The following is a 25,851-nucleotide window of genomic DNA, read 5'->3' as shown; positions in this document are numbered from 1 at the left end:
TATAAAGAAACAGAGTAATCAGAGTCTAAGGATGGAAATGGTAAGCATCCTAGAGCGAAATAAAATTAAGAATAGAAATATTAACAAATGCACGCTTATATGCACTGTTAAGAAGTTTGTATATATTATGATGAAGAGTAAATTATATATTTAGGATGGAGTATGATAAAATGCAAAACTACAAGGAAAGAATTTGGAAAATCGGTGGTTATCAGTCAAAAGTGACGTACGTTTTATCATCAGTTAAAAAAACTAAATGAAGGTTTATAAAGTGCGTTGGATTTAGGGATCAGGTATATACACCACGACAGGTTTAGAAATGAAGACTAAGATTGTAAGAGACATTATTTGACGAGCAGCTAGAAGGTATTGTCCAAGATAAATGCGAAATCAAGTTAAGAGATCTTAATGTACAGGCGCCAGAAGGAGTAGAAAAATATTTTGAGCCGTTTCGTTTCGGTCAAAGAAATGGTAAAGGAGACAGAAAGATTATTAGGTGTTTGCTTGAGAAATATTTCAAAAATAGCTAGTTCAAGAAAAGACAAACCATGGAATTACAAAGTATAGATGGGATGGATAGAACATTTTTAACAGTTTATTTCACCTTCATACAGAATCGAGTAGGGAACTCATGTGCATCAAAGTTTTGCCATTTATTGGCTTAGATAAAGATTATAGACTTCTTATAACCAGCTTTAAAGTGGATATTTAAAATAAAAGTGATAAGGGAAAATGGAGATCGAAAACTTATGCTTGATGGATGCTGAAACAGAGTTATCTGAAGTAAAATGTTTAGTCTGGAATTCAGGCCAAGCTCGTAAGGAAGAACTGAAGAAATTTCAAGAGATAATAATGGGAACTACAGTGCAACAGACGAGGTGTGTGTGTATGTGTGTGTGTGTGTGTGTGTGTGTGTGTGTGTGTGAGAGAGAGAGAGAGAGAGAGAGAGAGAGAGAGAGACAGAAGGAAAGTTCTGAAATTTTTGGCAGAGTGAGTGAGTTAACGAAGCCGTTAAATCAAAGAATAAAGTATTTCTTAAATGTAAAATGACCAGATAGATGATGTTGCCTGTGGAGTTGAAAGCTTCTGGTAATTCAGGACTCCAATAAACAAAGAAGACTCAAAGAATATCACATCACTTTGAAAAAGATTTGTGAAAGAATAATAGCAAATAGAATGAGAAATAAATTGTAAGAAAGCCTAAGGGAAGACAATGGAAAGAGAAATGATGGAAATACACAGGGGATTATTTCAAAAGTGTCTTTTCATGGTATTTATAGATTTTAAAAATTCCTTTGATGGGTTCATTGGATAAAAGTCTGGCAGTTTATAATTTTAATTTTAAAAGTTTTAAAATAATGTATAGAAAAAGAATAAATTGTTATGCTAATAATTAATTAGCTAAATTAGTTAAATAATATATTGCGACAACAAAGGGTTTTATTCCCATTACTATTCATTGTGATGATGATGATGAACAGCGCTAGATACTATTAAGCTGTATTAACTGTATTTTTGGGTATTAATTAATTAATTAGTGGTTGATGATATAATAGTATAATGACACCAATATGTTGCTACTAATTTAATGTACTTTTATCTGTAAATGGCGTAAATTCTCTGGCCAGTTTGTCTATTTTACTGGATGGGAGAAAAAAACAGTTTCCTGGAGGGGAAACTCTTCCCCCTTCGCATGAAAGCGGCTAACTAATTTTCAAATAAAATGCCTGAATAAGATTTTTCACCTTCTAGATGAGATTGTACCTCAGATTTTTCCAAACAAAGGGTATGACCATTAGTTATTGAGCTATGAAGGCTCAATAACTCAATACGGAGGAAAAGCTGTCCATCTCATGTGACCCACTAAATCACCCTCAGTTGAAGAATTATTTGGGCACACTTGGAAAGAGAATTACAAAAAAAATTAACATATGGAGTGGTGTAACAATAAGAAAAGAAAATGCATAATTTTAAATCGGAGAGAAAATGTACAAATTAATGATATAAGATTTAGTGAAATGCTTACATCAGGAGATATTAAGGAGACGGATTTCATTGGATTAAAGCTTTTTAATAGTGTACGCAACCTGTTTTGGAATTGAGAAGTCCAAATTAAGTGTGTGCTTTTGATTAAAAAAATTACTTTTTCATCTATTTTCTCTATGCAGTAGAGACATGGGGAGTAAAACAGAGATAAAAATAGAATATGGAAATAGAAATAAAAGATATAAGGACAAAGAATAAAAATATAGAGAATAAGAAAGATCTTTGTAAATTCTCGTTTTCAAATTGATTTAGAGATGTAAAAAGAAGAATTTAGAAAGTATACCAAAGAGAATCTTTGAAATAAAGACTGAGGGAGAAATACAAGAGGATGATCATAGAAAAGATAGAGAGACCAGATAGGAAACGATTTAGAAATAAATAAATAAAAGAAACGTGAGCTAGAATAGTGCTCGTAGAAAAAAGTGCCCAGGAAGAAACGACAGAGTGAGAGAGCTTGGATCCTCCTGACTTGACAGATAATCTGTTTATTGAACTGTTGTTGTTGTTGTTGTGTTTTATTATGATGAGCATATATATATATAAAATATCTTGAAATTTCTTTTCTAAACTTTTAATATTTGGCTCATGAGAGATGATAATATATCTTTCTGAACTATTCTAAAAATTCTAAACGAGAATTTTTGCAAACTTTTTATACCAGTTGAACAATGTTTCGGCAATTTATATTTACAATTTATAAATTAAGCATGGAGGTATTTTAAATAAAATATAATTATATATTCTGCCAATCTTCGATATTTCAATTATCGTTAAAAGTGTACAAAAATTAATTTTACGAAAAAAACTGTACTTTTAAATAAGGTCACACGGTATCTTTGATGATTCCTGCACAAGGTGTAATTTTATTTAAAAAGTACTAAACGAAGTAACTCTCTATTGATTGACGTGGAACGAGGGGACATGAGCACATGGCCATTCTATCTTAGTTCATAGTTCTGTTAAATTTTTTGAATAGAAGATTTGTCTTTACTGAGAGATACTTAAAAAAAAATAAATGCCGACTTGATTAGCCGAGTAGACGGAGCTAATTTTATCACTAATAGGCTTGGGATATAAATCCAGCAGTGGCATGTATATTTGTGAAAGTCTTCAGGTGGTGATAGATGATTTTCATTTGTCATCTAAAGAAACCAAACCCTTTTCACGACCTAATCTGAGTTATCTTGGAATATTTTTCCCATGTTTGGTCTCTAGAGCAGAGTGAGCTTGGAAAATTTTGCTTTAGATGATAGGAAGAACTGACGTGGAAGGAACAAAAATGCGGTCTAGCTATGACTGGTCAGTCAGTTACAAATACCGTGCGAATAATTGGCTTTTCCAAACAAGCCAATTATTCGCACAGTAAATGACTAACAACAGATGTCGCAAGATATTTATAGCAAATAATCACAATATTAAATTAAAGAATATTGATATACCGGTGTATGCAGGTTTTTCAGCATTAAAAAACTTTTCCAAATGCCTCTCTCAGCACTTAGTTTACTTCAGGATACCTGCATTATATTTTGAAGGATTATACTGCCCATTCAAACTCTGTCTGATCCTATTCTCAGAATGGACTACGCTTACAAAATCGTGGAACTAGGATTCGATCTTGGTTTTACCGTAATTGTAAAAAGACGATGAATTTTATTTATAGCAAATAATCATCACAGTTGACTAGACCAGAATACGCTTGGATATTTCATTTTTAAAAGTAACTTTTCATTCATAAATGGCTACTAACCCAAACATCTTTATTTTCATCATTTTGCCAAAGTTAAGAAATCATATAAGAAAAAATCTAAATGCAAATGCTGAGTCCTTAGCAATTCAAGTTTGTTTAGCTACTACTGTAGCTGATATTTATCTGTGAGTGGTCGTATATTCGATGAGCGCATAATATATTTCGCATAATATATATATATTGATAGAATATAATATATAAATGAATAAGTTAAGTCGACTTACTGCGCCATATCGTGATCCTCCGTATGCCCCATAGCCACCACCACCACTGCTACCACCACCGCCAGCACGCTAGAACAATACATAAATAGTACGTTAATAACAATGCTAATAAATATATAAAATTATGATAAGAAATGAATGTGAATTTTGCTATTACTATATTGCAGCTTACTATTAGAGGATCGTTACAAAGATATATTCCAGTATCTAAGATCATAGAGTTAAAACTTCTACTTGCAATTGAGTAGACTTTGTAAAAACCTTTTGCCAATTCTTTAAAACTATAACCTTCAGATATGCGAATAAAAACAGTGTGCTTCGTAACCACAACCGATAGTCCAGTGTTTCTCAAAGTGTGTCCGCGGCCCATTACCAGGTCTCAAAACATATCACTGCTTTCAAATATGAAATATGAGCGGAGAAAACCTTGTTGTAAACAATGAAAATGAAAATAAACAGAAATTTGTAACTATAGTTTATTCGAATTTAATAATATAACATGGGCATACGCACAGAAGATATAAGCCTGGTCTCAGACCCGTTGCGTAACTGACTTCATATATCAATAAAAATATCGGAAATTTGCTTTGACAATAAGTAAAAAGCTGCTTGTTTAATTCAGCAGACTATATGCATACATATGTATGGACCGCAAAATTTATACTAGGAAAAAAAAAAAACTTCCCTCATCAGTGTAAAGTTCGGTAAATGCCGCTATGTTAACTAACATGAAGGTAGAGTATAAGACTACTTTTGTGTATGGTAGAGCATTCCCAAAAATAGGAAAACTGAATGCACTTTTTTTTTTTTTGAAACAACATGCAATCATCGAGTTATCCACGTAACATGCTACACATTATAACTAGGGCTGTAGCTAACAGTGAGTTACTGTATGTTACGAGAATGTTAGTGACGTTTCCAACGTCTGCAACACCAACGATGCTGCAAATACAACTTAAAATAAAAGCAACATTTCGAACAAATTATCTTTTGCTATTATATTTCTATATATATTTCTTTCGTATTTTTATATATTGGGCTTCAGTTAATGTTTCGTGTAATGAGTATTGAAACGTTAATAATACAATAATAATAAAAACTTCCTACAGTAGCATAATTGGCCATAAAAAAGGAGAAAAAGTAAACAAGTTACAAGAAAAGTGCATTGTCGAAGAATGACGCAAAATGTGGTGTGTCGATCAGCGTTGTCCCATCTGTACGTTTGCCAAGATAGTAATCATGTCAACATACATTTGCCAAAGCAATTCTTAAAAGTCCCGCGTTCCGTCTACTGATTAATGATATTCCACTTTGTACAGTGGATCTGAAATGAGAACTGAAATTTCCAGCTATTCCATCATGTGATACTTCAGTTGTTAGACTCCCAACTTCTGGTTGGAAATAAGCAGAAGAGGTGGGAAATGTCTTGGCATCTCTTCGTGGTGATAAATATCCTTCAACATCGCCAATTATGCCACTTTTTGTGTTATTTTTCTTACTCCAATTACATTCTTCACTTAAATGTTGCCGTATCATTCTTAACAGTTTGAATCTTTCGATACTGGTAATTGTATATTGTTTCCCAAACCTTTTCATGATTATATCTTTCAGATTCCATTCCATTCGTTCTGAACTTCCTAATCATAGTGATTCGATTAGAAAATGCTAATTGAATCATTGGTTTTAAAGAATTGTCTCTTGACGGGGACAAGAGGCAAGATTCACCAGCCTGTGCATACTATAAACCTCTCCGGTAAGAGATTCTCGGTTGCTATTCGTTAGTAACTGGAAAGTAGCGTGGAAGAGAATGCGCTCAGCATACTCGAGCATATTTGGTGCATGGGTGTAGCGTACAATCCGTCTTCTATAGCTGTTTCGGATATGAACTGCTACTGGGAATTTCAGAATAAAAGCCGAGAACTCTTTCTTTGAGTCAGTTCGGAACACTGCTGTTATTATTATTATAGGGATTTCGTAAGCAAATTTTCTACACTGTTTCTAAGTTAATCGGTATGGGACTATATAAGTAAGACATATTTAAGACGAATACATAAGTCAATTTTAAGTAGTAAATGTCTGTCATCGTCCGTTGGGAGCTCATTATTTTTATTGTTGGAATCAGCGAAAAAATCATATTTAATCTCTAGAGTGAAGCAGGAAATTTAACTTTAATCCACCCACAGTACTAAAACGTACTACAGGTTTCCCACTTTTCAGAACTCTTCAACCACGAGGACACTGCGCCATTTGTCCTTCCGTTGAAAATGAAAAGACTGTGGATTAGGTTCATCTTGCGTCCTTGATGGGGTTCGAATCCCTCCTATAGTGCAGCATTTGAGGGGTTTCATAACTAAATTGAAATTCTTCGACTTTACAACTTGACAGGCGGAAGTCATTACTCTACCTAAACAAAAAAAAAAAAAAAACTTTTAAAATAGCAGAAAAGTCTTAATGCTGTTAGCTAATCTTTGAGAGAAATAGTTTTTATTAAAAAAAAGTAATAAGGGAGATACAATAATGAAATGTTCTAGGACTCTGCGTCTATCGAAATTTGAGACTGTTTTCTTTTATTGCCATGTGACACATTTTTCACGTGGGTAAAATCCCTTGTTCACCACTCAGAAGGTTCATTGACTATTACAGCATTTTCATTTACAACTTAGCTTCTTTCAAACATCAGATTTTCTTTCTAAAATGTTCATTAAAATCTTAAATCTTAAATCTTAAAATCTTAAAAATTTCTTTCAATCATAATCTAGTCTTTAGCTATCTAGATTCTTTAATTGTTCTTTGTTCATTTGAAGCATAAATAAAGCTTTTCATGTTTTAAAGAAAGTATTTAAAAAAATATTTAACTCCACCTAAGCAGCTGTTGTGCTTAAACAATGGCTTGAAATACTCTTCATCACATATTTATAACCGACTTTGTCTGGAACAGTTTTGAGAGTAGAGTGCCAACTCGGGTTCAATGTTGGGCTGTTTGAGTCCGACTCGTAAATAAATATTTCCCGAGTATATTACTTGTGTCTATTTATTTGAAAGAGAAAAAAAAAGAGACAAATTGATCGATTCATCTATTTGCTAGCTGCAACAATGTCAGCTAACAGACAAATTTAATAAGTAGTACGTTAATTACTAACTTAATTAAGCTACCTTTCAGGCGAAAGTGCATTTCACCCCTTTTGTAGCTGTTATTTCAGCCCATCTGCTGTTCAGGCACATTCCTACTAGCAAGAAAGAGTAACAGCCTACGCGTGTGCGATATTTGACAAATCCACATGTGGGCTTGACTTGCCAAGAAGCCAGCCTGAAGTCAGAGTCAGAAAGGAACTTAAAAAGAACAGAGTTCGACGACGGTGCATATAACGGCCTCGGGTTCCAGAAGCTTTACTTGGCTATGCTGTATCTCAGCAACCAGCTATTTTGGTTATAGAGTAGTATGTAGCCAAGTACAGAAATTGCCGTATAAAAGTAGCGAAAGAAAGAGCTCTTATAGAAATAAATTCCATTGTTTATTTATGTAATACATAAATAAATAAGCCTGTTATTTCTTCTTGTAGTGCATAAAATAATAATATCCATTTTTCATGAATAAATACAATTATGGAAGATATTGGTTTAAAATAAGATCCGTTAAGTAATATTAAGATCATGAAATAAATGTTAGCGTTAGAGTTCTCACTTGGATAATAAGCACAGACCTATAATGCTGGTAGTTATAATAAATATTCAAGTAATTTAATAAAGGGAGAAGAGTAAAAAATCTATTACAATATTATAATTAGTATGTTTATGAGGGACAGAAAGAAATTCAATTCTCCTTGGCTGATGAACTGCAGCCAAGGAGAATTGAAGTTGAACTGCAGGATAGTGAAGAGCGAACATTTGAGTTTGGTGTGAAATTGAGACTAGCAGAACAAAATATACAGTTGGATGCTGCTATAAACCAGGTGATGGAATAGATGGTGGAGATAGTATGCATAAACAAATTGATGAAATGAGTGGAAGGAGGGTAATTATTATGGGGGATTTCAACTATGGTAACATTGCTTGGAAGGAGGACAGGACACATGGGAGGAAGGAATTGGATTTTATGCAGTTATTAAGGGATAACTACCTGAGACAGCATGTAATGTAATATACTAGGGATTCGAGAGTGCTTGACCTAGTAACTGCATCTGAGAATTTGGCTGTAACGAATATGACCACGTTGCCACCAATTGGTGAGAATGATCATAAGGTCTTGACCTGGGAGGTGGTGTGTGGAATTTTCAATTAAGAAAGGGTACATGTAGAATTACCGGGCTGGTAAGTATGACAAGCTTAGGAGATTGCTTGGTTCAGTGCCGTGGCATGTAAAACTGCAAGGGCTAGAGATTGATAGTGCATGGGAAGCGATAAAGGAGTGTTTGAAGGAGGTAATGGCTGACTGTATACCTAGTGTCCGGATAGTAAATCAAGTAGGGGTTAAATGGATGAATAACACCATTAAGCTTGAGCCACAAAAAAAGAAACAACTCTGGAGGGAATTTAAGGAGAAAGGTGACCTGCAGGCAGGCACACGAACAGTATAAAGCACAAGCCAGAAAGGTAACGAGTGTGGTAAGAAAAGCAAAAACGGATTGTGAAAGGAAATTAGCCACGCAAGCTAAAGAAAATCCCAAACAGTTTTATTCGATATGCTGCAAATAAAAGAAAAAATGTATACGGCAGAATGATTTTAAGGAATGCCGATGGTAGGGAGGTGACTGAATCAGTTGATATAGTGGAATTACTGAGCGAGCACTTTGCAAGAGTATATCATCCAGGTGGTGATATTGCAGGAATGAACGAACCAATAGCTTATACGGGAATTGAGGTGAATGAAATGGAGGTGAATAGCATATTACAAAACCTTAATGTGAATACATCTTAGGATTGGATGGTATACCAGCTCGGGTCTTACGTGAAGCGGCTAAAGAATTGTCAGTGCCCTTAACCATTTTTGTTTAATTTGAGTCTCGGGTCTGGGTTAGTCCTGAGGCTGTGGAAAGAGGGGAAAATAGTTCCACTGCATAAAGGAGGTTCAAAAACTGCTGTTGCAAATTACCGACCGATCAGCATATCAGGAGTCGTTGTCAAGGTCTTGGAGAAAGTAGTCAAGAGAAAAATACAGGAATGGATAGATGAAAATGGGATACTGTATGGGGACAGCATGGTTTTGTGAAGGGTAGATCATGTCTCTTTTAATAATAAAAATATTAATAATAATATTTTTATTGTTAAAAGAGACCTCCAGGGAGTCAGGGACTCATCGAGGGAGGCCGCATACTACTCGCACCAGTTATCATACATAACTTGCTCACATTTTATAACACAGTGACGGCTGAACTGGATAAGGGTAAGGGTATACAGTGATTCTGCTGGACCTTTGTAAGGCCTTTGACAAGATACCATATGGAATTCTAATCAGTAAACTGCAGCATATGTAGATGGATATAGGGTTGGTGAGACAGATAGGAGGGTGGTTGATGGAGAGATATCAGAGAGCAGTTTATTCAGGGGTAGAGTCCAAAAGACGACCTGTGACTAGTGGTGTGCCGCAGGGTTCTGTTTTTGAACCACTACTATTTAATTTGTTCATTAACAATATAGAAAAGGATCTGAGAGGAACTGGTCATTTGTTTGCTGATGATTCAGAGTTGGTTAGAGCAATAGTGAATGCACATGATGTCAAAATTTTGCAGGATGATTTGGATAGATTGGAGGATTGGGTTAAGGAGAATGGATGTCAATTTAATGTGGCAAAGTGTAATATTATGCATTTTGGAGTGAAAAGATTAGCAGCAGTATACCACATTGGTGGGACTGTACTATAGGAGATTGACGAGGCCAGGGATTTGGGAGTGTTGGTGGATAGGGAGTTGAAGTTTATGGGGCACATTGCAAAAGTGGCTAAATCAGCTCATGAAATCACTTGGTTAATGAAGAATACTTTGACATGCAGAGACAAGCAAGTTATTGTTCCTCTGTATTGAGCCTTGATAAGACCCCATCTTGAACTACTGTACCCAGATCTGGGCACCAGGGTTTCTTCTTGATGGGGAGGAGGTGGAGAGGATCCAGAGGCGAGTGACCAAGATGATAGCAGGTCTATGGAATGAACCTTATGAGAACAGGTTGAAGATTTATGGGTTGCAGAAATTGGTTGATATGCGGAAAAGGGGTGATATGATTGAGACATTCAAATTACTGAAGGGTTTCTATAAGATTAATTCAGAGGATATTTTTCAGAACAGGACTGGTGGTGGACTAGGGGCCATCCATGGAAACTGGGCAAGAGTGTGGTTAGCAAGGGTGTTAGAGCTAGGTTTTTTACTTGGAGAGTGGTAAATGAGTGGAATAAGCTGCCAGAGTCTGGTGTGGGTGCCATGACTGTGAATGAGTTCAAGGCAAAGTATGATAGATACTGTGTGAATGTTGAATAGTTGTTCTTGAAATGATTTATGGCCTCCCTCGATGAGTAGGGACTCCTTGGATTTGCCCGTGATAATAATAATAATAATAATAGTAACACTCAATTTTATTAATTCTGAAAGTGAGTGTGGAAATATTCTTAACAGTTATTATTGCTTATTTTACTACTGCCTGCCTTCGAACCCCTGGCTGGGGTTCGAATGTGGTAGAATATTTCCACTTCCTTGCTTACTGGAAGCCTGAAATGGCTTAAAAAGCTCCATATCTGATCTGTAGAGTTTTTCAACCAAGTAAAAATGAATAAAAGGAAAAAATAACCTTAGCTTACCCACGGAACTAACGCACTGACTGATGGTTTGCAACCTATTGAAGGTGGGAGTCACATAATTTTTTTTTTTATTCTAAACGTGATTGAGTATATATTTCATTTCAACTGATTCAGAAATGTATATACAATTATAGAAATGAGAATCATCACAAGGTGTATGTATTTCGCAATAGCATTATTGTATATTGGTATTCAATCATTATCACAGCAAATCAACCGACCTTTGTTTTAAGCTTATGGACTCAGTTTATTTACCTTTTCGCAACATGTAATCCTAAGCGGTTTGGTACAGTTTCGGATAATTTTTCCGCTAAAAACGATCGCACGTAAACTAAAACTGGGCTGTGTGACAAATCTTAGCAGACTTCCTAAATTCCAAATTTTAACTAAATTAATTCTACCGGAGAGTATTTCTCTGAACAAGTAGTCGACGAATAAAGATAAAACACGTGTCTTTTGGATGGTGAATAAAGTCGTTTTAAAAAAGTAGTCGCTTATTATGATGTAAGACAAAATTGTTGGGGATAACGTGCATTTATATATTTTGCAGTGAATGTGTTTGACTGGATAGTAAGTAACGGTGTGAATCAATATCCTTCTATGCATAATGGACAATTAGCTGGAAAGATATCCGCAAAAAAAAAAAAAAAAAAAAAAAAAAAAGCTATTTAAACTCATTAAGATATTGTCGATGACGTAAGGAGTTCATATTTTTTTACACGGCAATTTATGCTTTTGTATTCAAGCCAAATGTGTTGTGTGCCATATTTGTTCTTCTTACGTGTTCCATTGAAAATCAGTGTTGCGGGAGGCGTAGGAGAATTGTCCTGATGACCCTGGCAAAATACCAGATAAATTTCTTCACACATACATGCATGCATACGGTGTCTACTTCAGCAATGCTTATTTTGGCATCGACGGTATCGCTGTTCTGACATCTGAGTGAACAGTTGTGGGAGTTATTTCGTAGGTGAAGGAAGAATTCTATAGGAAGGTGTTGTGACAAGACGGTTTACACAAGCAATTCAGCTAATGACAAGGTGGCGATCGTAAATTATTTGCCTTCTGGGGAATATAATGCCATGATCAAAATTAAAGAAAAAAGAATAACAAGTAACCAGATTTCTATTCTACACATACCGGATATTGAATTAGAAACTTCCAAGAAATCAGTGGTTTCCATATAGGCATGCGACTACTAATAACGATCATACTGTGCATAGTTCAGTGATATGGGGTCAGGAACAGCCTTCATTAAATGCTTCGGTCAATTGCTGTACTAAAGAAGTTCTATTTGACCGTAAGCCTACTCAGAGGACGGCGATCCCGTTCCTGAGAGAGATTGTCTTAGGCATAACCACAGTTACCCTCTTAGACGAGGAACGTGGGTTATTTTTCCACTGATTAAACACCTGCGATATCTCACCTTTTGAGAAACCAGTCAGATCTGCTGTTTTCAAAACCGTGGCGCCAGCCAGACGGCCACCCACAATAAGCCCTCTGTCGAAATCTGAAATATCATTTGTTTTTCCCATTCTGGTCAACGCTGTTGACGATTACTGACCAAATGACTATTCTTAAATAGTTCTCTAGAAGGATGTGGACGTATGACCAAGTATTTTGCATGCAATAAGCTTTGCATAAGTGACGTTTACGTACATCTGCATAAAGCTTTTTCTAATTCAGTGGCTGGTGTATGTAGGAAAAGAACAATCTTACTCATAAAAGGGGTATCTGCTCAATGATAAAAATGGAATGTTTAAACAATTTTATGCGCATTTACATTTTTTTTTTTTTTTTTTTAAAAAGGAAACTTTTTGTATAATAGAATTTCTATGATAATGCATTTCCATGACCGCCTCATTACTCGGATTTCAATTTAAATAAGAATCTGTGGGGTTGTACTAGAAACATGCGCAGTCCACTACCTCATTATTGAAGAAGTGAGAGAGACTATCGTTATAGGAATGTTTCAAATTATGTACGATACCTTTCAAGCACTAGTAATATCAATGTCACTTTCAGTTCAAGACGTTTTTGGACACGTTTGCATCGTACGGCGACCGAAACATGCTTCTAATTTTTTATATATATATATATATATATATATATATATATATATATATATATATATATATATATATATATATATATATATATATATATATATATAAATATATATATATATATATATATATATATATATATATATATATTTATTTATTTATTTATTTATATATATATATATAAACTTTCATAGTTTCTACATATGCTGGATCTAATATCCACTTGACTTATATAATATAAAAGTAAGAATTTATAAGGCGTTTTATATATGTACACATACCCTCATGTACCACTCCAAGCGAAATGTGGAAACTTGTTCTGTCACTTACATAATATAATTTTAGGTTGAAACACCAAAATAAGGGAAAACTTTCAATTTATGATTCTTTCTGATTTCATCTTTATATGTAATTATTTTACTGGTTGATGCATTTTTAATTTGTATGAATCTCAACTACCGAAAATCTGTAAAGTGTTAAATAATCCAGAAATCCTACTCTAGAGACTAAACATTGAACTTTTTTCAGTCCACTAATAAGCAGAGTGGTGGTCTTGGTCTCACATCGGGTAACGAAAATCATCTACCATCTCAACATTTTCACGGAGACATCGATGCCCACGGTGGTATTCGAATAGCCTGTTAGTTGGTGAGCGAGTATGTTAACAACTCAAACAGGCTGGCACATATTGGCAAAACTTTCATTTTAAAGATTATTCATTTTTAGTAAATGGTCTCCGTGATGCAGTCGGAAAGAACCTCTCTGATGTCAATCATGTCAAATAAGAGATGGAACAACTTTTCTGTTGATGAATACACGCAGTCGATAGACTAGACATACACTCTTCCTCATACCCTTAGCTGGCCTCAGCGGAGATCTAAACAACAACCACGATCCTTTAAGAAAAATCAGCATGTAATTCTATGCATTGCAGAGTGAATCGAAGTATTCTTCTGAGATAATATTTGATAACTAAGTAACAGCCTGTTATGGTAACCAAAGCTTATGGTTTCACATTTTTCTGCGACAGACCCCTATTGGCGTAGTGAATAATTCCACTGATGCGCGACACAAGGAATGCTCCTCCCCCCACCCTATCAACTTTGCTATCACTTTATGTAGTCTTCTTGACTATTCCTTTCGTTTCTTTCCATTATAATAGTTTCCACGAGACACAAATGATTTCGAATATTCCAACTATGCCGCATTAACACGAACTGATTAATAACTAAATACGGTTGCTTTTGATAACACCTCACTAGAAGATCCATATCATTATATCTTTCTGCGCCACGTGGTTTTGCCAATGATAAGAAGGACTGTAGAAAAATGAGTGTCCGTATACAATTTTTATAAGATAATGTATCATACTATTAATTACACACACCATAGTACATGCTTAATTACATCAATTAGAACTATAATTTTTAACAAATGTCAAAAATATTAAAAGAAACCCGAGCAGGCATAAGAATTATTATATAGTTTCATCACAAGTCAGAAGTGGCAGCTCGTGGCTTGAAATCGTGGGGGTGCTGCAACTTTCGAAATATACATACACACTGTAAGTACAGTGTATACGTGTTTGGATAAAATAAAATATATTCTTCTTGTTTTGTTTCATGAAAAAATATTGTTTATTATCGATAAAATTATACAGTTTAGTATAATTCAAAATTACTTAAAAATTACTATAACAAATGTTATGTCTTTAATTGTAATGTCCAAATATTTAAAGAGACGGAATAAACACGATAAACACTACGAACACTACTACTGGCTTAAACTGCATATAAACAACAGTGGAACTGCGCGACGGACAGTGCCGCATTATGCTAATAGCTCGCATCTCACTATGACGTGCATATGCTTGCGCGCGTAGCAATATGTCACGTGGAAAACACAGTGCTGCTAGCGTCCTTCGCCGTCCTAAGTGCTACAAGATGGATTTTTATTTTTTTTACAAAATAAGAGAACTGTATAGGATTATTGATGATAAAAATTAAATATTACAAGCAAATATAAATAGATTAATAAATATATTTATATGTCGAGAAAAATTGGGGGCGCTGCAGTTCCGCAATTCCTATGCACGAGCCGCCCCTGCTAGTCAGTAACCATATGGAATTTATTTCCTTTGCGAATAGCACTGTTTATTCCAAAAGACTTTCCTTAACAGAATCTCATCGCCAAAGGACAAATATAGTGACATTATTCCTACGGTTGGAAAGACCTGAGTTCGAATTCTCTCTCTCTCTCTCTCTCTAGAAAGCTTTTCAACCGGAGATAAATCTGCAAGATTTATGTTGGAACTTCGGATTTTTTTAAATCTCCAATACAGAAAAACAAATCGCAGGAAGTTAGCAAATGACAAAACATTGTGCATTGACTTTGTTGCCCTAGTTGCTTCCGCTGTAATATATATTCTAATTAACTAACTTTTGCATAAATAAAAAAATATAGAAGGTTTTAGGAAAGGGATTCGCCAGTTACTCTGATAAATAATCTTCAGTTATTAAAAAATGTACCGATATTTATGAAGAGTTTAATATATATATATATTTCTTTTTAATTAGCAAAGATTTGTTTCGTATAAGTCACCTGCTAAAAATCACTTAGCTTATTTACTTTTAAAGACATCAGATGTGCTAAAGGTTTTTTTTTTTTTTTTTTTAGGATTATCTGAGAGTACTGCATTCATCGATTCACCACTCTTCAAATCTTAAATAAACGCACACCCCAAGCCACAAGATAAACAATCGCACTTCCGCACTGCACTGGATATGATAAAGGACGCCGCTGACATGATAGGATACAAGTCGCAGGATATTTCATTTTGACACGTGTTGCTTTTTTTTTTGTTGTTAGAAGAAAATATTTAATTACATGTGTGATTGTGGATCATGAAAATATTATTAACGAATGAAAGAATGATACTATGCACATAGAGTATAAGGATTAATTACAGTTAATAATATTCAGTTTTATAAATCGACGCTTTGGCTAATTAAGTAAAACTGCCATCCATGTCCACACTGATAAATGTATTAATGAGAATTAAATTGATCCTGCAAACCGGATGTTCTGTAAATATGTTAAGTGCATGTGGTTTAAAATATTAGGAAAAATTTGAGGGCCAGCTGAAAAAAAAAATTAAACAATTAATTTAAGGACGGTCCTCCCCGGGCGGCACTTTGAACCTTACCCTATATGTCGTTTTGATTTTTTGCAGTATTTTCGGTGCGTATTGAGAGGAGGCAGCAAACTCAGGGATCGCCCAGGGCGGCAAAAGTTCTAGCAACGCCACTGACTTAACAAGAAATCATTTTCGTCCTTATTTATCCAAAAATGATCAAACAAACGTTTGCACCTAAATATCTTCATGACTATGATCACACTTTATAAATAAACTGTGATCATAATGTTCTATTCTCAAATATGTTTAGAATGCTACAAGGATTTTTAAAAAAATAAAATAAAAAATACATAAGAGATTTAATGTTTCCAAGAGAATTCCGATGACGGAAAAAACATCACTTTAATCAGACAAAGCTATTAAGTGAGTTAAGTGTAAAAATAAATGGTCAAGTGTAAAGAACAATATTATTGAGAAACTAAGCAATATGGCTAACAACGCAATTTTTTTAAGGTTCAGTCCAATGCAGATGCTGATTGTGAGGTTACTAATTCACTTTATATATAGCAAAATGAAAGATATTTTGACAGCTGATTATGATCTAGAGTTTAAAAATATGCAAGTATGAAAATGAATAAAATCCCAGTCTAGATTGGATATATCCTATCATGCTGCATAGCAAAGATAGATACATAAATCGACACCTTTATAATACTGAGTACTACATTCCATTTATGACAAGTCTAAGAGCACTAGAGAAGGGTGTGATTGCTCGAATCGATAAAGGAGGGTCAAAGAGTGAAACGAGAAAGTATAAGCCCCTAAGTGGAATATGTATTAGGTAAAATGCTGCAGTCTGCTAGTATGAGTAATCCACAGTGCATTTAGATATCAGTAAAAGTATGAGTTCCAACATGACTTTGTAAATGGTAAGTTTAATCATCTCATCTTCTCTTAAAGCTATAAAATTGTGTTCAAATAAATAAAATAAAACCAAGTCATCTGAACCCAATTAATATCATGATAGCGCAGGAGGGGAGGGGATTATTCTAGCTTTATAAATATAGTAGTCTGTTCTGTCGGCCAAATGTTTATTTTCTGGTAGGTTTGTCTGTTCTGCGGAATGAATGAAAAACGAAGTTTTCTAGAATAAAACCCTATTATCTTCTATACTAACTAACAATCAGTTCAAAACCTTATAAAGTTTAAAACCTCATGAAATTCTGATCATCACTTAGAATATCAACCTGCCTATTTATTTTACAAGTTCACCAATGTACGGTATTTTATTCACTGCAGGATCTTCAATTTCATTTTTTTTTTTGTCCCGGAGAGATAACATGCCAGATTATTAACACGTGAAAAATGTTACACAAGAGGCACGCATGTGGCATTCCGAACGTCTTGAGTTCAGATCATGTCTCCCAAGTCTGTAAAGTAGCATGGAAAATTAATAACATCAGAGTAAGATGTTGCATAACTGAATAGGTATAACTGAATAACGCTGCATACTTGGAAGATAAATAAACTAGATATAGCTAACAATGAAAATTGAATTAATTTTATTTAATTAGCACGTAGATGATATTTGATACGTATTATTATTAAATAATACCTGCATGGATTGAGTATTCATCGCTGGAAGCCACTCTATACTATACAGTACAACACTACACTACATAATTCACACTCTGCACTACTCCATCTACTACACAGTAATGTCTATAATTTCATATGTTTTCTGGTCGGTTTGTTGTTTTGCTGGAAGCAAACATCCGAGATTCCGTGAGAAAAAATTCCTCTTCTTCAATATAAGACCATCTAACTCGCCTTTACTTGGAAAAAGCCAGTATAAAGATTCCTCGCGTGATGATGAGAATCGAACCCAAGTCTTTTGTAATCGAAGACTACATGTCCCGTCTTTCTTCCGACTGCGCTTTACAATTGCAGAAATCACCAAAAATAGCCAATGAAAGGCTCTATAAATTATATTACTAAATTTTTCATTTCAATGGAAAGAAACAATAGTTTCAATGTACAAAGATTTGGTCTGGTCACAAGTAGAGTATTATATTCAAGTCTCGGAAGCTGTACTGCTCACGTGACAGAGGACGCAAACAAAAGTAACATGTACAATAATTTTACAGTTACCGTTCATGTAACTCTCATTTTCATTCATGCATCCACATTAATGAATAGACTGGTGAATTATTATTGTTGTTGATGTTATTGAGTATCTGTGTAAATTGTGTTCGCCTCCATCTCTCTCTCTCTCTCTCTCTCTCTCTCTCTGTGTGTGTGTGTGTGTGTGTGCGTGTGTGTGTGTGTGTTTTCCTCACTGATATATTAGATTTCCTCTATAACTTTTTAACTGATACTCTTGACTTGATAATTGGTGAGAATATGTAACAAAAATTAATTAACCTCGTAGTAATGACTAAAACTGGTATTGAAAATATGTGAATCCAAAACTAAATTATGTGCTCATCTACAATAAATACCGGCCACAGTAGTAATATGAACAATAATCAGAGCATTTAAACGACTGGAACGCTTTTAAATGATTTATTTGGGAAAGAAATTCTAAACAGACCAAACGTTTAAGGTTTAAGTGAAGAAAACAGCAAACGACAAATCTGATTCACATTTGTATGAGAACCAGAAACATTTCATAATCAACATTTTAACGTACACTTCAGGTAGTAGAAATAGCTAATGTGAAAAGAAGATCTTAAAAATATGCTTCGATCCAAAGCTTTTCTTCATTTGAATCTTTGGATTAAAATTTGGCGGCTGAATTGGTATTAAAAGAGAGAAAACTAGGTTACATGGATTATTTCGTAAGCCATGTAAATGAAGGAAAATAAAGGAACTAAGGGTGTAGAAAACTATTAAAAAAAAGGAAACCATACAGCCCTTTAACATCAAATAACTATATCAAAAGAATTTTACTTGATGAATGATAATCTTTTAATAAGAAGATATCCATGGCTAAAGAAGAGAAGACCATAATTTTATAATATATTTTGTGTTTACCACAATCTTTAACGATTTTGAATTGGCAACGAACTTTATGGTTTTCTTTGGGATATGTTTATATATTCTGAATAATACACAATTTACTACTAGCTAAGTAGTTAGCATGCTAATGGAAAATGGAATCCATCTTAATTTAGGATTACATTTTTACTTTTAACATGTTAGTAAACAATACTTGCGGATCATAATATCGTTATAAGTACAGAAATGTGTGCTCTAATTCGCTAGTAGCCAGGTCATGAAAGAGAAATTTCGACGTAAAGCTTGGAATCTGTCCAAAATGCTTCATCCATTTTGAGTTCACATTTGCCAAACTTCTCTTTGGCTTCTGTTTACCACATGCTAAAAGTCTAATTTCTCTACACGTTTATTTTAGTATGTACTGAAGTTAATGATTAATAGCGATAGTGCACTAATTAGGTGTGGCTTCTCTCACATTCCTCTCATAATATCACTTATATTATAAATAAGATATATGTTCCATTTTTCCCAGATTATAACCAGCAGCTGATTAATTTCATATGAATTTTATTCACTATTTTCCTATAACCCTGCCAATACCATAATCATTAGGAGCATGCAATGTACATTCCTGGAAACATTCTGGAAACCTTTCAAATTTAATGTTGTTTTTTCTGACGTGGGGTGTAATCTAAGAAGAGCCCCCCCCCCCCCTCACACACACAGAGAGAGAGAGAGAGAGAGAGAGAGACGATGGCCAATATGTATAGATTTACTTGAATGCTACATTATAAAACATGCGGTTCAAGTACATAAAACTTGATAAATACAGATAAAGGTTAAAATATTATCATTTTATAAGGTGTAGGTCCATATTTGGCCCAATAACACACCAATTAGTATAGGCAAAATTTTCTCATACAGCACGTTTGATGGAAAGTTAACTTCCATTATTTACATATTACTGTTGAATTATACCAGTGATAATAGCTGACGAGTCCTCGCTCATTATTTCACTTCATCTTACGAATGCTAAATCTGATTTAGATCAGGACTCTGATCTGGCAGCAGTTTGTTATTTTCAAACCATAACAAACGTTGCTGTATGTTAAATTTCTTGCTTGAATAAGTAGAACCTTTCATGCAGAATTTCAGTTCCATATCATGAAAATCATTCCATCACGCTTCCGAAAATCACGGAGATAGTGACGTCTTACTCGTATCATTCACTGGGGGAGCACAATATCCAGATTCTCGGATCCGATGAAAACAGACCTTAGCTATATTCCTCAGTCAGAATATATCCTTTTCCAGTGATCCAGTTTATGTGGATTAAGCACCATCACAATCATTGCTAAGCACAAGTTCTTGCCGTCAATCATTAAGCTCTGCCCTGCGTGCCAATTTAATTTAAACTAATCTTGGTGCTTGCCGACGTTTCACTCTTTCAAGTTCTACAAGAAGATAGAACTTGATAGCCAGATTATATGCCTTTGTTCTTGAGTACTCTTTTTAATTTACAATATTTATCCTCAATGATTAGTAACTGGAATTCCTTATGTCCATCATGGTGGTGCACTGGTCTGCCAGTCTGTTAGTTTGCTATGCATTAAGAAATTTTATGAAATACTGAGTCCGAAGAAGAAGAAGCAGTAGTATTAAGTGGCGGAAGAAAAACTAACAGAAATTCTTGTGGCCACTACATTTACAAGAAATATGCAAAAATATCTAAAGAAATATACTTAAAACTATAGTCAAGAACAAGATTCCTGACATAAATTTATTATTACTAAATAGAAAAATACATGTCATGCAGACAAATAAGGTTCTATCCAGTGGTGAGCTATAAGGGGCTCGCAGGGGCTCGCGCGAGCCCTTTGTTAAATTTTTCTCAAATTTGCTAGCCTCTTATTCTTCTTGTTTACTTTTTTATTTTTTTAAAAAAAATTTTTTTTTGAAACGTATTAAGCGACAAACTCATACGGTAACCTATTAGTCTATTCAGCAGTGTATAGATTATTTGGAATTATTGTTTCAATTCCTCTATAACGAATGCGCCCAAGTTTGAAAATAAAATAAGCGCATGCGCTAACTTTACTCTTCTCCTTCTGGTAGCCAATCGTATGGCAAAACCAGTAGCCAATCAAATGTTTTATAAAAGATTATAAAAGATTTCGTTCATATTATATTTTGATACAGGCCTGTGTAGCTCAGTGGAAGTGTCGCTTGCGTCCTCTGCGCTTCGTCGTTGAAATCAGACTTAAGTTCAAGTCTAGTCGCCGACTGGAGGAACTTTTTCTACGCCTTCCCGAGTTAGTCGATCTCTGGCACGGGCAAGCTGGTTTTTTATCCCGTAAACTTAAGAAAATCGACCGTAGTACCCACATTATTTCAGACAGTAACATATCTTGTTAGGGTTAGGTACCAAGACATGGCAGCACTTGTTTGCCAGCCTCTTCATCGGTGGCTGCTATAATTAGTGATAGACATGGGCCAGCTATCTCTGATTGGCTACCGGTAGAGATTGAAATGCTCACTCAGTCTCGAGAAGCTAGATAGGGTATAAAGGCCTCGCCCACTCCCTATAAGGGAATAAAAGGCGTTAGCTGATTTTTTTTTTATATATTTTGATTGTCAAAAAATGTTTTTCTTATGTAAGATAAATTAACACAAATGATTGTGTGCAAATATTTCATGTTTAGATCATGAAATATTTGTTTAAAAATGATAGCCTTTAGAGGTTGATTGTCCTCCCATACTTTTTGATTGGAATTTGTACACAAGCTGTATTAATAAAAGTTTTCGTGTGAAATATGCTTCTTTTTTTTTTTTGCTCGAAGATGCGAGCCCTGTTTCTCTTTTACGAATATTGATTTGTGCTATTTCTTTTCCTTTATTATGTAATTTTCCTTGAAATCTTTAGGATATTTCTTTCGTAACACAAAAAATTATGTTACAAATTGTTAACAGAAAATAACAATTACGAAAAGACGAACATATATAGAACCGACAGATTAGGAAAAACTAAAAGATGCAATAAAAGAATCAACAATTAGAAAAGAAACTAGATTTACCGAGTGTTGGCAGTATGGTATAGACTATTTCCATCAAAAATTCATAAGATTAATACATCAATGTTTGAAAGAATTATACAGTAGCACCAGAGCAAGGTACAGTTATATCTAGTCAGAAAGAGACAAAAAATGGCAGTGGAAAATGAAGAGAACGCTGTTTAAATCTAGTTAGACTTTTCAGTTGAAGATGAGTTAGCCGGTCATACACGAAAGTAGAATTCCATCATTAACCGGAAATTCGGGTTTTTTATTCCCTCACGACCAGGTGAGCAGGCAATTTACGCATAGTTACGAAATTAATATGGTAAGGTCGTGGGATTTAAGAGCCTGTAAGTACTTCGAATTATTATTATTATTACAAGCGACTGTCAAGTAACATTTTTTCGATAAAGTTGTCAGCTTTATCGAAACCACCCCCTGTATTTAGGCTTCCTTCATACGCGAACAGATATCTAAAATATTTGAGTGTTTGTCAACCTTGCAAAAAATGTTTATGAATATTATTTGAATAAAATAACGCATTTTAGAGCAAGGAGGGTCAAGCTTCAACTTGCTACGAGTACACTTTAAACATACTAGCAGTATCTTTAAAGTGAACAACTAGTAGCGATCTGACGAGCTACCCAGTCCATTGCGACCAACAGCTTCATTCCAGCAGCACAATCAGATTATTTAAAAGTGATCATAATTCCACAGGCCTTTTCATAAAGTAAATTATAGAGAACAAAATTCGGAGAATATATATATATATATATATATATATATATATATATATATATATATAGCAGGAGTTTGTTTCACCTCGCTGAGTCTTGTATTTTTATTATGCCCTGTGATAGAGGGCATAAAAAAAAATATATGAAAGCTGAAAAGTAAGAACACATATAAGATTCATTTTTCACTTTTAGGATTGAAAATATGGAGAATATTTAATTAGTTCAGCAAGAGTATAGAAATAATGAACTTACGTAGCTTCAAGAAAGATATTCAGACAATTTTTTATGTATGGAAGATACATTAATTAAAATATGTAAAATATGTAATATGTAAACACAAAAAAATACAAGGAAATTCATAGCGTATGTTTCTTTCAAATTTTCACCAACATACAATATTCCTTATGAAAGGAAAAGAAAAAAAATTGTTCACTGAATTCAATAGTGAAATCTTGTTTTTCTTTTTTTTTTTAATTTACATTTTAACATGAACGCTATAATAGCAGAAACTCTCAAATCCGCTGCATCAGGTGAAATAAAATTGTAAAGAATGAATATAGCACGCACGGAATATGCTGAGTTCAGTGATCAAATCAAATCTAAGATCAGCAAAACAGTTTTATCATGCTCAAATTAATATCCCTTAGTGAGCTAGTCGAAATAGTCTCCATTATCATGCCACTAAAACACGTATTTTTAGCGCTTGAAGCTTGGGGAGCAGGTGCGAAAAATAGGAGCTCGACAACCTTGAAGACAGGTCAGTCCACTGTCTCTCATGTAAGTCACGTGTAAGTTGAGGACAAATATCCGTCACTCTAAATGCGTGATGTCTGGCACTCTATATCTAAACTCATACTCTTTCCTGCAAACTCTGGATGTTCACCTTCCATTCAGAAACCATTGCTCAAAGTATTTATTCTGTCACACTCATTGTTAACTAGACAAAAAAAAAAAAAAAAACTGAATTTCAAAGCATTTGCTCAGATTAAGCGACTTGTTTTTCTCGTGCTCCTAACTTTTAAATCAAACCGAAAACCAATTAAGAAAAGGATTATTTACATTCTATTGAGATATAAGAATAGCAAATATCCTTAATTTCAACTTTATTTTAATTTTAATTTTAATTTTAATTTATCAATTGTGATAAATTAAAGAATGAAACTTGATACATAAAGCACGCGAATATTTTTGCAAAAAAAAAAAAGTTACAAAATTCATGAGCAAATCTTTTTGACTAAACTGAACTTAAACTGAAAGGATATCAGTTCTACAGACATGACAGATTAGACTACAGAGGAAGTGGCACTGTCATCTTTATTAAAAATTACATTAAACATCATTTATTAACCAACCCTCCAACCACTAACCTAGAGATTACAGGCGTTGAAGTTCACACTAACACAGTCGGAAAACTAAAAATCTATACAGTATGCAACTCATCGGCAAGAACTTTGCTATTTTCTGATTTGGATGCCATCCTTGGCGTTAGGGAGTCTATCATCATCTAAATTCCAAACATCATCATGGAACTGTAAATCCACCACAAGAACGGTCGCATCCTTTACAATTACATAGGATTTAACTACGCTGTTGTGACAGGTCCCATCGAACCAATTCATTACAATCCTACTGGCACGGCTGACATCCTAATTTCCATTCTACAGAATATTAAATATCAGTACAGCCTCAGAACATTAAAACAACTGTTGTCAGATCATAACCCCATTCTACTTCAGCTAGGGAAACAAGAACAACTGTCTCTCCCTTCCCACTCTTTCATAGTTTGGAAAAAATTATCTAAAGTACTTCCGGAATATATTGGCCCTATTCCCTGTATAAGATCTAAGGAAGAAGTTGAAATAGCAATACAAAAAATCTCACAAACCAAATTAGTAAAGCTCTAACAGCAGTCACCAAAACCACAGCTGTCCTCAAACCCAATCGTCTTCCAGATGACATCATGGACTTAATAAGAGAGAAAAACAAAGCAAAGGAAAGATATCATAACGCACGTACTCCTCAAGACAAAAAAACATCCTTAATAACCTGAGTAGCTCAGTCAGAGATGCTCTCAAAAATCACAAAAACCAACTATGGGAAAACAAGTTAACGTCTATCATCCCTGCTGATCATTTCTGAGATTTCTCAAGAGCTTCCAGATGGAAGCTCTTGAGAAAATCTCAGAAAGAAAATTTCTCAAATCTCAGAAAGAAAATTAAAGAAAAGAAAAGAGAAATCTCAGAAAGAAAAGTAAATCGCTTCCCCCTCTCCTGGGTCTTGCACATACGGATGCAGAAAAAGCAGAAGCCGTAGCTAGGAATTTAGAAAAGCAATGTAGACCAGCACATGAAAAGTTAAACATCAACCATATATACCGAATTTATTGTCATGTCAGATGCACACTAAAACTCTCCTGATAACAGTTCCAGCTTTATCACACCTACTTCTCCAGTGGAAATAATTTCCACCATAAAGAACCTTAAGAATAAAAAAGCTCCTGGTTCTGATGACATCATAAACACGTTATCAAATTATTTACCTGGGGCTGTTGTGCATCTTGCTAACATAATTAACGCAATCCTCAGAATGCAATATTTTCCTTCCATCCTCTTGAAAAATGGCAGACATAGTCAGAGTACATAAACCGAGCAAAGATCCACATCTACCTCAAAATTATCGTCACATTAGCCTGCTTTCAAATCTAGGAAAAATTGCTGAAAAAATTATCCTCTACAGACTCAGATTCAGCAGACAAACTAAAAATCCAAATTGTTCCACAAGAATAATTTGGATTTCTCTAATATCATAGCACCACCCAACAAATATATAGATCGATCGAGTATATAACCAAAGGATTTACTTGGAAACAACATACTGGAGCTGTATTCCTAGACATCGCAAAAGCTTTTGACAAAATTTGGCACTATGGGCTGTTATATTAACTCATTATTGCTAACATTCCGTTGAAAATGGTACTATTAATAAAATCATACCTCATGGACAGATCAATGCAGGTCAAGATAAATGGAACTGTTTCAACCCAACATCGTATTTAAGC

General features: G+C 34.4%; 1 protein-coding gene across 1 annotated transcript in view; it reads right to left on the bottom strand.

The window, feature by feature from the left end:
* LOC150100865 (uncharacterized) overlaps positions 1 to 25,851 on the bottom strand; it is a 583,033-nt gene that overhangs the window by 503,593 nt on the left and 53,589 nt on the right. Inside the window, exon 2 of the mRNA XM_090401746.1 lies at positions 4,018 to 4,086. Within this exon, the coding sequence (XP_090257872.1) occupies positions 4,018 to 4,086 (69 nt within the window). The remainder of the gene's footprint in view (positions 1 to 4,017; positions 4,087 to 25,851) is intronic.

Source organism: Typopeltis vanoorti, chromosome 12 (genome assembly GCF_054136105.1).
Source record: "Typopeltis vanoorti isolate ZY-2024b chromosome 12, IOZ_Tvanoo_1.0, whole genome shotgun sequence".
NCBI classification, from domain to species: Eukaryota; Metazoa; Arthropoda; class Arachnida; order Uropygi; family Thelyphonidae; genus Typopeltis; species Typopeltis vanoorti.
This window is presented reverse-complemented; position numbering and strand designations above follow the sequence as displayed.